Source organism: Motacilla alba, chromosome 1A (assembly GCF_015832195.1).
Source record: "Motacilla alba alba isolate MOTALB_02 chromosome 1A, Motacilla_alba_V1.0_pri, whole genome shotgun sequence".
In the NCBI taxonomy this organism is placed as follows: domain Eukaryota; kingdom Metazoa; phylum Chordata; class Aves; order Passeriformes; family Motacillidae; genus Motacilla; species Motacilla alba.
Genome location: NC_052031.1, coordinates 51,157,084 through 51,173,303, shown reverse-complemented (window position 1 = coordinate 51,173,303; position 16,220 = coordinate 51,157,084). Strand labels below are relative to the sequence as shown.

General features: G+C 42.9%; 1 protein-coding gene across 1 annotated transcript; it reads left to right on the top strand.

Annotated features, from left to right (window-relative positions):
- Positions 1-449: 449 nt before the first annotated feature.
- Positions 450-15,878, top strand: HMGXB4 (HMG-box containing 4). Its single transcript, XM_038154223.1, has 11 exons — positions 450-1,409; positions 3,464-3,569; positions 4,162-4,277; positions 5,576-5,651; positions 6,579-7,508; positions 8,882-8,965; positions 9,462-9,526; positions 9,815-9,920; positions 10,480-10,649; positions 11,816-11,938; positions 13,527-15,878. Exons 2-11 carry the CDS (start codon positions 3,539-3,541, stop codon positions 13,569-13,571), a joined length of 1,746 nt encoding a protein of 581 aa, XP_038010151.1. The 5' UTR covers positions 450-1,409; positions 3,464-3,538; the 3' UTR covers positions 13,572-15,878.
- The last annotated feature ends 342 nt before the right edge of the window (positions 15,879-16,220 follow it).

Genomic DNA, 16,220 nt, shown 5'->3' with positions numbered 1-16,220 from the left:
AGGCTTTGTGCTCAGCCGGGGGGCTGGCCCTGTTATGTTACAGCTGCTGCACTTGCAGACACTGAGCTGTGTGTACAGGCTGTACCCCTCACTTTGGATCAAATTACACTTCCACACAGCATAACAGGCATAGGCCTCTATTCTCTTCAAACTCCTCTAGGCCCTACTGAACTGCAAATAATTACTGTCATCATTCTGTTCTCGTTAGGACACAAAAGCATCAGCAGGACCAGAAGGCGGATCTGTAGGGGCTGGGGAATAGCCTGTCTGTGATGGGTCAGGTCTAACCCCAGGCACGGCTGGAACAGCAGGCATCAGACACCATGTGACTGTGAGCGGCCCCCGCCAGAGTCACGGGGGTGTCTGCCGGCACCTAAATAAAAAGGCAGCTCTTGCTGCAGTGGAGATTATGAGATTTAAGGTGACGGTGAAATGAGGTTTGCTGAACCTCCCAACAGGTCAGAGTGAAGAAGGGCTATTCGAGTGGGAAAAAAGATTCTTTCCTGACCTGGCTGTTTCCCGAGCTTTTTTTAACCTCTCTCTTGAAGCCTTTGCAACAATGAACGAGCCCTTTAGAAGATTGCGGGGGCAATTTGCCTTTCTCTTGGCTGCCACCTTCGGACAATCGATAAGAACGGGTGCGAGGATTGCGCGATGACTTTGCGGGCAGTGGGCTGTTCAGTCGCGCTCGTCGCTGCCCCAGCTGTGCACCGCATCCCCTCAGTTCCTCGGGGAATCAGTCTTGAGGGAGATGTGCCCATGCATGTGCGTGTGTGACTAATCTCATGGACGTGCTGGCTTTTTAACTGTTTAATAACAGGATTTCACAGTCCCACCGCGGCAGCAACAAGCGGCCAACAACCAGCCCGGGCTGCGAGCCCAGCCAGCTCAGTCTGCAATGGACACGGACAAGCCAGCGGAAGCTGCGCCGGGACCGCGCAGCACCCGCACACACCAAGAGGGGGCTGTGCCAAGCAAGGGCGAACGTGGGCACCCCTCCACAGGTGGTGGTGGGGTCGGAGCGGGGGCCGGGCACAGACGTGCCCCGCGTGTGCCCCGTGTGCCGCCCGGCCCCGCGGGGACGCGCTGCCCCGGGCCGCCGCGCCGCTCATCGATGCGCTCGGCAAGCCGGCGCCCCGCCCCGCGGGTGCCGCGTTGGAGGCGCTCGGCGCTCGGCTGGCCGGCGGTGGCGCGGGTCTCTTGTCTCCCTGTCCAAGATGGCGGCCGCGGGCGGCGGCGCGGCGGGAAACGGCGGGGCCGAGTGAGGCGGCCGCGGCCCGTCCCCACCCTGCGGCCGCGGCTTGGCGCCGGCGGTCCTTGTCGCCGCTGGGCGGCCCCGCAGTCGGGGCACGCCCGGGCCTACTGCAGGGGCGGAGCCGCGGGCTGGCGTGAGGCTGGAGCCCGCTCGGGTGAGGGGACGCGCGGGCGGGAGGGGGGCGGACGAGCTCGCTTTGAACGGAGGCGGCGGCGCGGCCCGGGCACCGAGGGGTGTCGGGGCGCATGCGCAGGACGAGGCGGCCGCCGGTCCGTGCTCGCGGAGGGGCCGGTGCCGGGGCTCGCGCCCTCGGCTGCGCGCGGCATGCCCGGCCGTGCCCTGTGCCCTCACGGCCCGGCTGGGAGCGCGGCGCCTCATGGAGTGAGGGAGCTACCTCCGCAGCCAGTCGGCAGCAGGAGCGAGGAGCCGGGCTCCGTGCGGAGCCCCGGGGCTGCAGAAGAGCAAGGCTGGGCCTTGAACCCGCAGGCATGTGCGCTGAGGAGCGGGAGACGTGCAGGGAGAGCTTCCCCACTGAGCCTGTGCCATCGCTGCAGAAACCCGGGAATTTGAAGCAGGGGAGACTAATTGAGATTTACAAGATGAGAGTAGTTAAGGGTATGTTTTGGATTTGCCGGATTGGAGGTCTGGGCTGTGAGCACCTTTGGGCAGTACTTACCAACCTTTGTCCTTGCCAAGCACATAAGATTTAAAAAGAGACTAAAAGGTATATTTGTAGGTACAAAGAAATCTTAGGCGTTCCAAGTCATCCATTCATGAGTGACTTGTCTTCAACTTTGTTTTGCAGAGCAGTATCTGTGTTTGGCCCTTTCTCTCTTGAGCACAATACTGTGGTGTTGTGTGTCCTCTCACTGAAGTCTGTATGACAGACAACCAGCACAAAATCTTGACAACGTCTGGTTTAAGATCACTAGCCCACGAGTGGCAAAATGTTCTTTTTTATTGCTGAGTGCAGTGCTCTCTGCATGTACATATGCAGTGCTCTTGTGTATTGGTGGAATCCTTGTGTTTGCTACCAGCAATATGTAATGGTCAGAACACTGTCTCGACATTCTGCAGTGGGTGTTTTCCTAAAACCTGAAGAAATAGCATGTATTCCTATGAATTTAAACAGAAAAATCTCCTGCACACCCACAAGCCTGATTTAGTTGTGACTTTGTTATATCAGTTAAGTAACCACTGTAGGATGAATGAGTTGTACGTTGTCAGCCTCAGCCAGTTGTTTATAAAATCAAGTTGCGTGGAGGATGTACAAGCACAGCTTCCCTGCTCCCAAAGTATTCCCATGTAGCTTCAGTGTGTCGAGATTACCATGTTAGCTGGGATGAGCAGGCTGCATGGTGTTTGTGCCTGGGTGTTTACACGTGTGCACGTAGACACAAACACACAAAGGCAGCTGGCCGCGATTGGATTCATCCCGTACGAGCAGAATGTTGATCTTGCTGAGCTGGTCACTGGCTGAGGGACAAAAGCTGTTTGCTCTGAGAGAACCAGAGTGTGGCTATTCCATAGTAGCACTGTCCTGCTGTATGCCCCTAGCTGGCACAGTGGCTCACTTAGAGGACGCCTGAAACCTGGGGGGGCAGAGGTTGGGTTGCTGCAGGCCTAGCTAAAAGCTCCTAGCTCTCTTCCATCCCCTCTCCCAGGCTGGCATTCAGAATGGCTGCAGTGGTGAAACATTGGGAAACACATCAGAAGGATACACACCTCTAATACAAAATGTGTGATCCTTTAGTAAAAAAACCCCAATAATTCTTTTGTAATTTATTTCCTTCTGCCTGGTCCCTTCTTTTCCTTCACTTCAGCTGAGACTCAAGGGTTTGAAATCTCTTTAAACACCCCACCCTTTCCTACAGTGGCTGCTGACAAAAAATGGCTTTGACACAGTTAGGGTGCAGTTTTGTGTGTCATGAAAATCAAGCTCAGTTGTCTTCTCACCCTCTTTCTATTTTTGTAAATAAACTAGTTGAGTGATTCAGATATTTTATAAGAAAGGGTGGTATATTCTATATTTAAAATAATACAATATCCATTTTGATTAAAACACCCAAATCTGTCAAGCCTGAAGAATGACCACTCATTTCCTTTCCCACTGTCTTCCAAAGAATCCTTATTTGGTTCAGAGAAAGTTCCCTATTTACATAGTGATTCTTCTTTATGGGAGGGTTATTTTCATTCTCTGTTTCTCAGACCTTTTCCTATAGATGGGAACGGGGGAAGGAGCCCAGACGTGGCAGCTCATTCACAGGCTCCTGCAGGACCACCATGGCTTATGATGGCGCCAAGAAGAAAGAAGGTATGACTGCTTCATAATCTCAGAGGGATTTGCAAAAAGAATAAACAAATAAATTTCTTAAAAGGGTGCCCTTTGCAGCCCTTACCAGGCCATGCAGTTAGAGTGGGAAAGAAGTTAGGGTGCTGTGGAGCCCTTAAATTGAGCCTGGCGAAGTTACTGGAGGATCCCAAGCCCTTGACTTTCACGTGTGAAATACTGGGATTAGAACTTGAGAGAAATGGCTGGTATTTCCTACTGCAGACACCCTGATTGGGAACTCTGCCACTGCAGCCTTTCTTCTCCCTGACAAGTCAATGGGACAGGGCATGAGGGATAACTACATGGTAACATTTCTAGATCCACTTGTCTTTAGGAAGAAACATAAAGGCATTAGAGATTAAATCTGGAATGATTGTGTTAGAGCACCAAGCCCCATCCCTCTGGTCAGACTGTACAGACTTTGTTACCTTCAGGCCTCTGTACTTGTTGGGTTTTGTGCATCACTCTGTGCCAGTATCCTCTGTTAGCTTACTTTATGAGTGGTCCACTTGTCTGTTGTTCCCTAATGTGGTATTCCATTTCTTCCTTTTTTCCCGTTTCACATAAATCACAGAGTCCCTAGAGAGTCACCGAAGTGTTGACGACGGGCTGGCACCTGGCAGGATACAGCGAGAGAAAAAGCGCTCATACAAGGATCTTCTGCAAGAAGAAGACGAGATAGCAACTCAGGTAGAAACCCTCAGAGAAAAGGTTCAAGGTGTAAGGATATGCATAAAGGTAGTGATGGGATGAAATGGATTTCTTGTCCTTTTTTTGATTTGTTTTTTATTTAGAAATGCATGTAGAAGGCAGGAAGATCAGCTAATCATGTCCTAATCGTGTACTGTTCAGTAACTTTCCTGGGGAAAAGGGGATCAATCCTTGATTCCAGTGTTGTCCCTGTGTTGATGAGACGTACCTTGCAAGTAAGAAAATGCTACGAATAACTTCTTACATTTTTAAAAAATAGCACTTATGGTTGTAGAAAGAGCCAGCAAAGGATAGAGAGAATATTAACTGATGCACTTGTTGTCTTCCTGATTCTGCAGACAGCCTGAAACGATAGCTCTTGAGAAGAATGAACTTGCCCTCTTTACCTTTTTGGGGCCTTAACTCTTAAAATCACACAGTGGCAACTTAAGTTTCTTCAAAGCTTTCTTCTTTGAGCTATAATTTCTGCTGTTAGCTCAGAGGTGGCTATCTAGTGATTTGGGGTTTTTTTTCATCTCAAAAGCAAGTTCTTGTTTAAAATTAAAATCTTCTACCATGTGTTTGGAATTCTTTAGAGGAGCTTCAATTTCTGTTTCATAAATTGATCAAGCCACAGATAATAATTAGGTGACATGGCATATTAAGGACATATTTTTGTCCCATTGTTCTAGTTGTCACCTCTTTGTACCTCCTGATACTTCTTTTTCAGCATAGTAAGCATGAACTGCTCTCCTTTGTTTTCAAGGGTTGACAGTCTATGTATCTGAAGTTACTTCTTAGCTTTATTAAAAGGTAGATGTCTGTCTTTTATCTACTTATCAGCTGATCTTCAAGTGATGGGCTTGCATTGCCCGTATCTCAACACTTTGCAAATGTGCTTTTTCTTTTATGTTGCTCCTCTCACTTGGGGGTCTCCCTGCAGAGATCTGTCTTTCAGTTTCCTTGGGGCCCTGTTGTGCTGCCGTGCCTACAGAAAGCTCTATGTCTATTAGGTGACCATTGTGCTGAAACCAATCCTGACTAATGATATTTTTGTATTCTCCCACCTATCTGTAACATGTGTTTTGTCTTACTTTAAACCTACACTGTGTGCTCTGGGGGACTGAGTAGGTTTTCTATTAGCACCTAGAAAGATGATCCTGGTTCATACCTATGGATCCTTGATGTTACAGCAGTACAAGTAACCCTTGATACCTCCTATAAATCTGTTAATAATCCATGTGATTCTTATATTATTTCCCTCCTTTTTGACAGCAACTTTTTTCTTCTTATTCCAGGACAGTGAGTTCTTTCCGGGGACAGAAGCTCACAAAAAGAAGAGAAAGCATTCCTCCGATGAGTTCTGCTACAGAGGTGAGGTAGTAATCAAGCAGGAGAAGGGGCTAACAGATCATGACTTTAAGGAAAGGAAGCTCTTAAACCAGTGTCATCAAGCTTTGTGGTTAGCATTTTATAGAAGGAGAGTACATCAACCTGCCTTAGAACAGCTAATCAGAAACCTGACACTGATCAGCACCAGACAGCAGAAGATTAGGGAATTATATTTTCGGAGTCTGGCTTAAAAAATTGTCATGCTAGGGGGTAGAGATCTTCCATCCCCTTTTTATTGACAAGTTGTAGTTTTCTAACTCATGCATTCACATTTGACATTTGTTTTTCTTGTTTACCGATTGCAATGAAAACTAATTCTATTTACAAGTAGTATAACATTCTCTGGATTTATAAAAATAGAATGTCTGAGTTTGAAAAAGAAATGCTTTTCTTTTCAGTTACTCTCGCAATTAATAAGTTGGCCAGAAAATGACAATTCAGCTCATAGAAGCTTAACACATTTAGGATTTATTATTGGCCCAATAGAAGGAAAAAGCCAAGCTGAAATTTCATCTTTCATCAAAATCTGCCTCCAGAATGAAAAAGCTCATATTTTCAGCTCATTGGTTTCACCTTGGCTAAAAATGTCAAAAAAATCTTGCACCTTGAGGTGTAATTTCAGTTAGAAGTATTTTCATCAAAACATTTTGTTTCATAAGTCATAAATGGAGTTTCACAAAACTTCAAGAACTTTCCTGCAGTCTCTCCCTTCCTTAAATTATTTGACCAGCTCAGGTGTCACAGCCTCTGAATTGTACCAGTAAGGCTGTGCTGAGATGGCTGTGGCTCTTTTTAAGCCAGGATGTAAAGCTGTCACCTGTAATTGGAAGTCTCACAGGATTCTCACTTCCCTTCTTTGCCATCTTTAAGGGAATCATCTCAATGTACATTTCTTTTGATCTTTTTCAGGTGTCTCGCCTTTGGATCTACCATCAAAGAAGAAGAAAAAAGCAGCTTCTAGCCCATCCTCAGCTGATACAACCATGGATTTACTTAAGACTATCAACTCACCTTTGGCCACAAGCTCAAAGTCTTCAAAGAGGACCTCTGAAAAATCATCTCATTCTTCCTCTGGCCATTCTGAAAGCAGAAAGGAGCATCCCAAGAAGAAGTTGAGTGGAAGCAGTGGGGAGCACTCAGTGGATGACAGCAGCTCCCACAAATCTAAAAAAATGAAACCTCTTTACGTGAACACAGAGACACTTACTCTTCGTGAACCTGACGGCTTGAAGATGAAGCTCATCCTTTCACCAAAAGAGAAAAGTAGTGCAGCAGATGATGATTCTTTATCCTACTCTTCCGTACCAGCAGCTGCAAAGAAATCTTCAAAGAAATCGGCTCGAGATGAGCAAGGCTCATTCTTGCTGGGACAGGATCTGCAGAGCTTCCTGAAGTCATCCCGGAAAAAGCACAAACCACCTCCGGACTCACATCCACCTTGTGCTGACACCTCCCTTCATTCAGAGGGCCATGGGAGTGAGTACGAGGTTTCAGGTATGGAGGCACCACCAGAATCTGGTTCTTCTTCTGGTGGAGAGTTGGAGGCTGGAGAGCTGGTGATAGATGACTCCTACCGGGAAATCAAGAAGAAGAAGAAGTCCAAAAAAAGTAAGAAAAAAAAGGACAAGGAGAAACACAGAGAGAAGAAGCACTCCAAGTCAAAAAAGAGTTCTGGGCACTCTCCTGTGGCAGTAGCAGAAGTAAGAGTGTCACCACCACCTGCCAGTACCCCCTATGGTGTCCCTCCACCTCCTCCTGCTGTTTTTCACTCTGATGGTCAAGGTGAGAAGAGGAGGAGAAAGGAAGACAAGGAGAAGGACAAGGCTGAGAAATGGGAAAAGGAAAAGGAAAGAGAAAAGGAAAGAGAGAAGGAGAAGGAAAGAGAAAAAGAAAAGGAAAGAGAGAAGGAGAAAGAAAGAGAAAAAGAAAAGGAAAGAGAGAAGGAGAAGGAAAAAGAAAAAGAAAGAGAAAAAGAAAAGGAAAGAGAAAAGGAAAAAGAAAGAGAAAAAGAAAAGGAGAAAGAAAAGGAAAGAGAAAGAGACAAAGTAAGGAAAATTTGAAGGGAAAATAGAAATTGGGTTGTGGGTAATGGTGAATTAGGCACTCCATTACAAAAGCATGTTAAATTGAAACAAAGGATAACTGATACCAATTAGCAGTGGTTTAACTGAAGCATGTTTGGAAAAATGTATCAATCACTGTGATTTCTATTTGTAGCAGAAGGAATATATGTTCTTCTGGCTTTGTGGCACAGTCTTTAGCCAGTAGAGGTTCTCTGGGAAAGTTATACTTAATTTTGCTTGGTGTGGGTCATGTACCAAGCACATCTGCATCTTTTTCTAATATGTCTGGCTCTAGCTATTCCCAAGCAGACTTTTGGATTAGTGATCAAAGTTCCTGTAAAAAGGAATCAAGCTGTTACATGAAAATTGAAGATATTTACCCATTTACTCCTGTATTCAAATTAAATTCTAATTCTAATAGACTACCATGTTCCCAGTTTTGTCCTGTACTTATACATTCAGTTTTCCATGGTTACTTCATAAAGATATGAGTAGCAGAAGTAGTAGCTAGCATATGAATGAGTTTACAAATGAGATAACTGTAGCTGTGTAAGTAAATGGGGAAAAGCAGCTTGTGCATGTTCAGATAGAGAAATAATGCTTTGTATGAGGAAATGGACAACCAGAGCCCAAATCTCTTCAGCCATTATCCTATTCTGTTTCAGAATTTTTCCCTGATCATAGCTCAGCAATTGCAATACCTTTGCTGTCAATGTACTGCACAGTCTCTTTTCCTGCCAAATGGAAGTACTTTGTAAAGATGAAGGAATGGAACAAAACATTATCATGAGGACTTAATTGTTTTGACAGATCTATGATAGGTACTGTGAATAGTGTAACAGATACTGGGTTTTATTATAGGTTTTAAAACTGAAATACATTAACAAAGTTGTATGTTGATCCTGAATTTAGAATAGCAGCTTGTTGAGTTTTGCAAGATAAGTCTTGTACTAAGACTGTTTCTGGCTGATTCCTGTGCTTTCATAAAGACTAAATTCAGCCAGGAGATGTAAAGGACTGACTGTTTTTTAAGTTTCCTGACCTAAGTACCATATCTTTCTTTAAGTCTTTCATAAATGCCAAATTCTTATTAAATTGGAGAAGGTCTTATCATAATTAAAAATCTTTGTTTCCTTTCTTCTTCTGACTAGCCAAAGAAGAAAAACATGTCTGCTTATCAAGTGTTCTGTAAGGAATATCGTACAACTATTGTGTCTGAGCATCCTGGGATAGGTAAGGGAATAATCCAGCCTTCTCTTCTCTTGATTTTACACCAGTCGGATTAATTAGCAGAACATGTTGTCTCTGTTTCAGACCAACTTCTTAATTTTGGCATAATGCAAAGAGTCTGCCAATGATACTTAGAATAAGAGATGGCAAAGGGACTAGGAGTGGATTTCATAGTTGTATTATAATTTTATTTTAACCAAGTTGTGATTCTAGTTAAAGAACTTGCTAGCTTTTTCTTTACTTAAAGAGTTACCTTCATTGTTGTCACTTTCCCATAAATACACTGTGACTTCTCATCTTCCTGCTATCAGTTTTGTTTGTTTTTTTTTTTTAATTTTAAAGAGTAACAGGAATGCACGTTTTCAGGACAGTGTGGAGAGTTCCAGTTGTAGAATGGTTTGCTTCCTAAATATGTGTGGAGGGGCCAGTAAATTCCCTATGTTCTCTCCAGGATTTTATGATCAAATTTGTTTTAAACATTTTTCTTTCTTTCTGTCAGATTTTGGAGAGCTAAGTAAAAAACTGGCAGAAGTGTGGAAGCAGCTACCCGAGAAGGATAAGTTGGTGAGTTTTTGTGTGAGATGTTTCTGTAAAATGATTTCTGTGAACTAGGTGCTCAGATCAGAATGGGGTGGCAGCATTGCCACAATGCCTTGAAATATGTTACCTATATCCTTAAAGCATGGAAAGTATGGAAATCTTGCCCTTGCAAATACAAAAGCATTCATTTTGTTCTCATGGGATTGCTTCACCTCCTAGCTATGTAACATCATTTTGCCTCCAGGTCCTGGCATCAGGTAACAGAATTTCCTAATGTTATGAATCTTTCTTTTCTTACCATGGTAACTCCAGATCTGGAAACAGAAAGCTCAGTATCTCCAACACAAGCAGAATAAAGCAGAGGCCACCACCGTGAAGAGAAAGGCATCATCTTCAGATGGTGCACCAAAAATGAAAGGTAATTATTGCACTTTGTCTCATCTCTTTTCTTGGACAGGGAAGATAGTGTTGCCTGTAGAATAAAAAACAAAGGTCCTTACCTGCTTCACCTCCCTACCCGCTTTCTCACATGACATTTAAATCATGTTTAAAGCATGATGTTTAAATCACTAGTCAAATCAACTTTTCTGTGAAAGTGAGAATGACGTCAGCATTTTTCATAAAGATTTCCTTATCTGATTCGTAGGATGGTATTGGTTTTGGCAGTTTAAGGATCGAAATGTAAAAGAAGAAGAGGCAGAAAGGAGGGTCTAGTGGGATTAGTTTGCTGCTAGAAAGAAGATGGGTTGTTCTTGGTTTAGCATCTCTGATACCAAATCTCCCCAATTGCATTCGGCTGAGGTAGATAGGTTCTGTACATGTAAAAAAAAGTTTCAACTCCGAAGACTATGGCACTGGGGTAACAGAACTATTCAAGCATCTCATTCCTATGAGATTTGAATTTTAGCAACTAAATAGGCTTGTGAATAAAAGAGTGAAAGCAAGGAATATGGATTTTTAATTAGTATGTTTTCCAGCTTCTCCAACAGGAGTAGTTTCTCCTCACAAAAAATCCCCCACCAGCACCGTGGTGGTGCCTTCTTCACCAGCCAAAGCCCCTGAGACAGATCCCATTGATGTAGCTGCACATTTACAGTTACTGGGTGAATCTCTGAGCCTCATTGGACACAGACTGCAGGAAACAGAGGTGAGCTTGTAACCAGCAATGTCACAGTGATGTCCTGTAATCTACACAATGCGTTCAAGGAGGTGATTATTTTATTTTCTTTAAAGTTTAACCAGTGGTTTTCTGTTAGGAAGAGAAACTAGAGGTGGCATGCCCTGTTTCTTTGATGCATTGCTCTTTATTTTCAGTGAAATAAAAGGCCTCAGTAAACAGTAGGCATCAAAGAAAGGCAGGTGCTTTGCAGCTCTAGGTCTTTGAAACCAATTTGTAGTTCAGCAAACTCTTCAGTCTTTTCTTGCTGTATGTTCACCTTGGATTTGGTACTTCCTTGCTATTTAGTCAGTCTCTGGTCAGATTCTGTTACTGTTCTACTTTTTACAAAACTATCACCCTTTCCGAATACATTTTTTACATGTTCTCTAGTTTTCTGGCAGTATCATATTGCCAGTGCTTTGGATAGGGGCCACAATTATTTCAACTTACTTGGTAACATAACGTCACATTTTAATGGTTTCTTGCTGTTAAATGACAGGGACTCAGTGAATGCGCATTCACAGGCGTACGCTCTGAGAACTCAGCCCATACTCTAAGGAGAAAACATATTTGTCTCAAATAATATCACTTAGTTTTGAGTGGCATGATAATTTCACCCGACTATGCTTGCTTATTTTATCAACAGTGAAATAAATGTTTTTGTGTTTTGGTTTTGGTATGACTGATTTGAGAACAACCAGAGCCCAGAAAAGCACACAGACAAATTACCTTTCCTGAAAGTATATCAATGACTAAAGCATTTGTTACAGGCTTAGCATTTCTTTACCTTCAAAAATAAAATAACTATTGTCATTAGGACTCATGTAGTTAACAAAATAGATGGTACAAAATGGCACAGAAAATATATTACAAAAATTTGTGGAATCAGTGTTTTATGCAACTGACAACTTTGTGGTGTTTTCTGTTGATTCCTACCTTTATCTTGCACCAGTTGGTTGTCTACTGAAATCGAAAGTTTTTGAGCCGGCAGTCTCTCTGTGAAGCTCAAGGCACAGTTTTGTTACTATGTAAATAGTGAAAGTGGACTGGAGGAGCTGAGGATACAGTATCTGCATGAGAGTGGATACAGTCGAGAAAGAAGCACAATTTCCACTACTCATCCCTATCCAATTTTTTTCTTCCCTCACTACCAGGGAATGGTGGCTGTTTCTGGAAGTTTGTCAGTACTCCTAGATTCAATCATCTGTGCTTTGGGCCCGTTGGCATGTCTGACCACACAACTGCCTGAGTTGAATGGCTGCCCAAAACATGTTTTGGTGAGTTCTTTGTGGTCATTTTCTTTCTAGCACTATTAATTTCAGTAGAGTACAAATAGAGCTTTTTGATTAATCAGTGTAATATAATTGTAATTCCAATGCAATAAGAAAATTTGTCTTGGTCATGGGCTTTTATAGTGGAATATTTATTGAAATTCTTATAGATATTACCGTTGTACAACACTGTGCAACCTTTTTTTCTCCCACTGGCAACTGACCTAATATTTGTAGCATTGATTGCAGTGTGGGTAGGTCCTGTTGTAGTCATGATGGAGTCAATCAATCTAAATCAAATAAAAGTAAACCAGTGTTTTTGAAAGTTCTAATTTTCCATAAAAATAAAACCACCTTCTAGCTGCTCTTTATCATACAACCTATTTTTCCTTCAGTAGCATAAAAAAAAATTTGTGATCTCAGGATTCCTAATGTGATGGTGTAGGACTTTTTACAAGTGGCTGAAACCTTCTCTGAGGAAAGAAAAATAGTCTCTATCTTAAGGAGCTGCATAACTGCAGTTTCTTTTCCGCTTTAAGCTACTCTTAATATTGAGCCCTGATTTAGCAACAGCTCGTGGCATCTGTGTAGCCTGGTGTGGGCATAGATTAAGATAGCAACAGCCATCAGGAGTCATACTTCTACAGGAGACATGAATAAAGCAGAAAAGGAGAGAAGCAAAAATAAAAAAATACAGTCTGCAAAACTTTAGAAATTAAAAACAAATCTGGCAGAGGGGGCAATGAAAATAGGATATGAATTGACATGTCATAATAGGGCAGCCCAAATGTTTATTCATTACAAGAATGGACTGTCAACAACAGGAACAAAGTTGACAGAATTTAATCTGTGAACACCCACAAACTGGCTCCATCCACAAAAGCTGAGTCAGTGGGGTGTTCCCATCATAAGCCATGGAAAACCTGATGCTTTTTTTCCTTCCTGCTTGCCAAGTTTATTCAGAGCAGTGACGCCACATGACAGTGGTGCATTTATTAGAAACTCGATCAACTTATTGTTACATGGAGCAATGGAGTTTTAGGTGAATTATGGCAGCTACGCTTCACTTCTGGAAACTCCTCTTCTGGAGCTGATAATAAATCTGATTTTCACAGTCTGGTTCATAACGACAGTGGTGTTCTGGGACACGCATAAACGCCAGCGGTTGTGTTGCAATTTATATTTGAGACAGTAGGTGGCATTGCTAAATTCTAGAATCACAACTGGTGAAGATCCAGCTCCTCCATCTCTCAGTTAAAGTTGCTGCTCCTAAGGCCTCCTTCAGCTATCCAGCTACGGGCTTGAGCTTACTGAAACACTGCATCTGAAAAACATACAGCTGGGTCTTTTTTTCTGATGGGCATGAGAAGGATTCCTACTCTCAAAATTCTGTTACGTTTTCCAAGAAAAACTGAAGGGTACTTCTTTTTGCCATCTGACACCCTATTAGATGTCATCAATAGGCAGCTTTGGTTGTCTCATCCTGTGATAACTTGTAACCCAAGTAATTGTGCTTCATACCCTCACCTGTGCCATTTTTTAAGGATTTCAAGTTATTACCTGACACTAAAAAACACCTAATTTCTTTTCCCAGTCAAACACACTAGACAACATTGCCTACATCATGCCTGGACTTTGATGGGAAAGGATCCTGGGATGTACTCAACCTCTGTGTAACTGACTTGTGTACGTGCACTACGCCAACGTTCCTGAGGGGCTCCATATGGAGGCTTTTAAAGTTTTATACATGTATAGTATATACATAGGATTGTAACTATTTGACTTCTATTTTGTGAAAAGTTGTGAATTTAAGCTGAGAAAACCCTTTTGTGTTGGTGGGTGAGATGTCCTCCAGTCTGAAAGTATTTTGTATGGAGAATTCAGAAAGCTTTTGAGATATTTGCCTTAAATTCAGATTTAGTGGGGGAAGCAAACAGAGAATGGACTTCTCAATATAAACAAGAAAGCTGTCACCATGAGAGAGGTCATTGAAACAGGTGGCCCAGAGAGGTTCTTGACTCTCCTTCCTTGATGATATTCAAAAACTGAACAAGCAGCCTGCTCTAGTTGGACTTGCTTTAAGCAGGGAGATGAATCAGATGATCTCCTGATATCCCTGCTTAAACTAAAGTATTCTGATATTCTGTGGGCAGGTAGAGGTGATACATTTTGGACCAGGGAATAGAACTGAATTCTTCACCAGCCCTATTTGTGACTCTTTCTGTTTAAAACACACTTCTTGAGGAGAAAGCTGGATAGCTTTTTTGCCTCTTGGTCACTTTCTCCAACCACCACACCTCAGTCAGTAATAACTAAAAGTTGTCAGTGTTGGCTGGCTGGTCTGGTAGCTGGTATTTGAAATGAAGTAGATGACAATAAGTTTAATTTTTCCTTGCGGACTCAAGTCATTATTAGCACAATGTATCAAGCCATTGCATTGGCGTGAGAGAATGAACCTCCTGCTGATTTTTCCATGGCATGGTCAGCCTGCTTTGATGGAAAGGAGTAGAGAAGCAGATGAGATAAAATTCTTTTGCTTCTGCCTTCTTTTGCTTCTGCCTTCTTTTGCTTCTGCCTTCTTTTGCTTCTGCCCTCTTTTGCTTGCACCTCTTTTGTGAAATGGCTCATCCACCATCTCTCTCACCAGCACTATTGCAGGAGCTGTGGTGCTGCTGCAAGGCAGTGACCAGTGGCCAGTTTGAGGCAGTTACGACCAAGTAAGGCACATGTGGGTTGATTGGACCGGTTTCCCTTCCTTCTAGCCACATACTTGGAGTTTGGTTTTCTGCTCCTCTGGAAGAGGAGCAGCAGGAGAACACTTGATTCCTGTTTAGGCTTTTGTCTGTATGTATGTATGTGTATGTGGTGTTCATATCACATATATTTAACTTCTACCAATATCTGTAACAGATTTTAATTTATCCTGTATATTTCTCTGTGTGTGTGTATATATTTATATATATATACATAATTTAAAAGCAAAAATTCCCCCCTCAGCCAACAGTGTGTGAAAAATGTGAATCAAGTTTGTCTCAGCTCACTTCCTACAGGAATCAACTCTATAGAAGTAAGCATGGGCATTGTGTAAAGAAACACCAGGAAGATTCTAGAAGTTTGTAGAAACAGACTATCTTGTGAAGGTGGGCAGAACAACTGAAATATCATTTGACTCAGGCCTTATCAGCTCTGTTACAGCAAAGTTTTAAAATTAGAGAAGAGGCATTTTTTACTTCCAAGTAAGTCTAGCTTCTGTTTTTTAGGATGGTTGAATGTGATCTGTCCTTCATTGTGGCTGAGCCCCAAATCAGAAGTAAATTAAATCCTGGGGTGTGGAAGGTTTTTCTCCCCATGCCTCTTTGCCACATATTCCTCAGATGTGCCTGAACAAGGTAGTCTGTCTCTTACAGATCTTTTCGTAGTGCAGTAAAGGGTTTTCTCAGCAGAGGAGGCGCAGAAGGTTCTCAGACCACCAGGCCAGAACACGTTTTAACAGCTTAGGACAAATCCCAATGAGCCTGGAAATAGGAAGGGCCCAGGAGGGAGGCAGTCCAATTCTGCTTCAGATCCTGGCCCATACTAAAGCATTTGCTGTTGAGAGCAGCACAGAATAACCAGCTCTTTCCAGCCCTTCATGGTTGAGAGGATTGTGGTGAATGGATAGATCTGCTTTTGAAGAAAGAGAAGGGATCAACCTTAGCTTTGTCCTCTGTACAACTGAAAACTCTTGAAGAGTGAAAAACACACACGACCCTGGTGTATTGTATTTTTATTGAAATTTGTACACTTTGTATAATCTGTATCTTGTGGTATTTGGTACTATAGGGAAACTTTGTCAAGACTTAGCAGTTTTTATATTTTTGTTATTTCTTTGCTGGTTGGTCCAGATTACATTACAATTATACACAGACTTTTTTGTACTGTACTTACAATATATTTTTTTTTTAAACTTCTGGAGTATTGTCGTTCATTTCTGGCATGTGCTGTCTTCTGCAGCTGTTGTTACTACTTGTATTTACTGTTTCTCAGCAAAACACATCCAATCCTAACTCTCCTAAACTCACTCACTCGGCAGGTAAGCTGTACTGTTTCCAGCAGCACCGGTCACCCAAATTATCGCTCAGGTTCCTGAGTGCTTGGGACCCCCCAGAAGGGAGATGTAGCATGGAGCACCGCAGGTAACACAGGTAATGCAGGGCATTTGTCTTCCCTGCTGCCTCACCTCAGTTCAGCTTCCTGGCATTCAGGTGACACCAGTACACGGGACTCAGGTGTGGGATGCAGGAAGTCA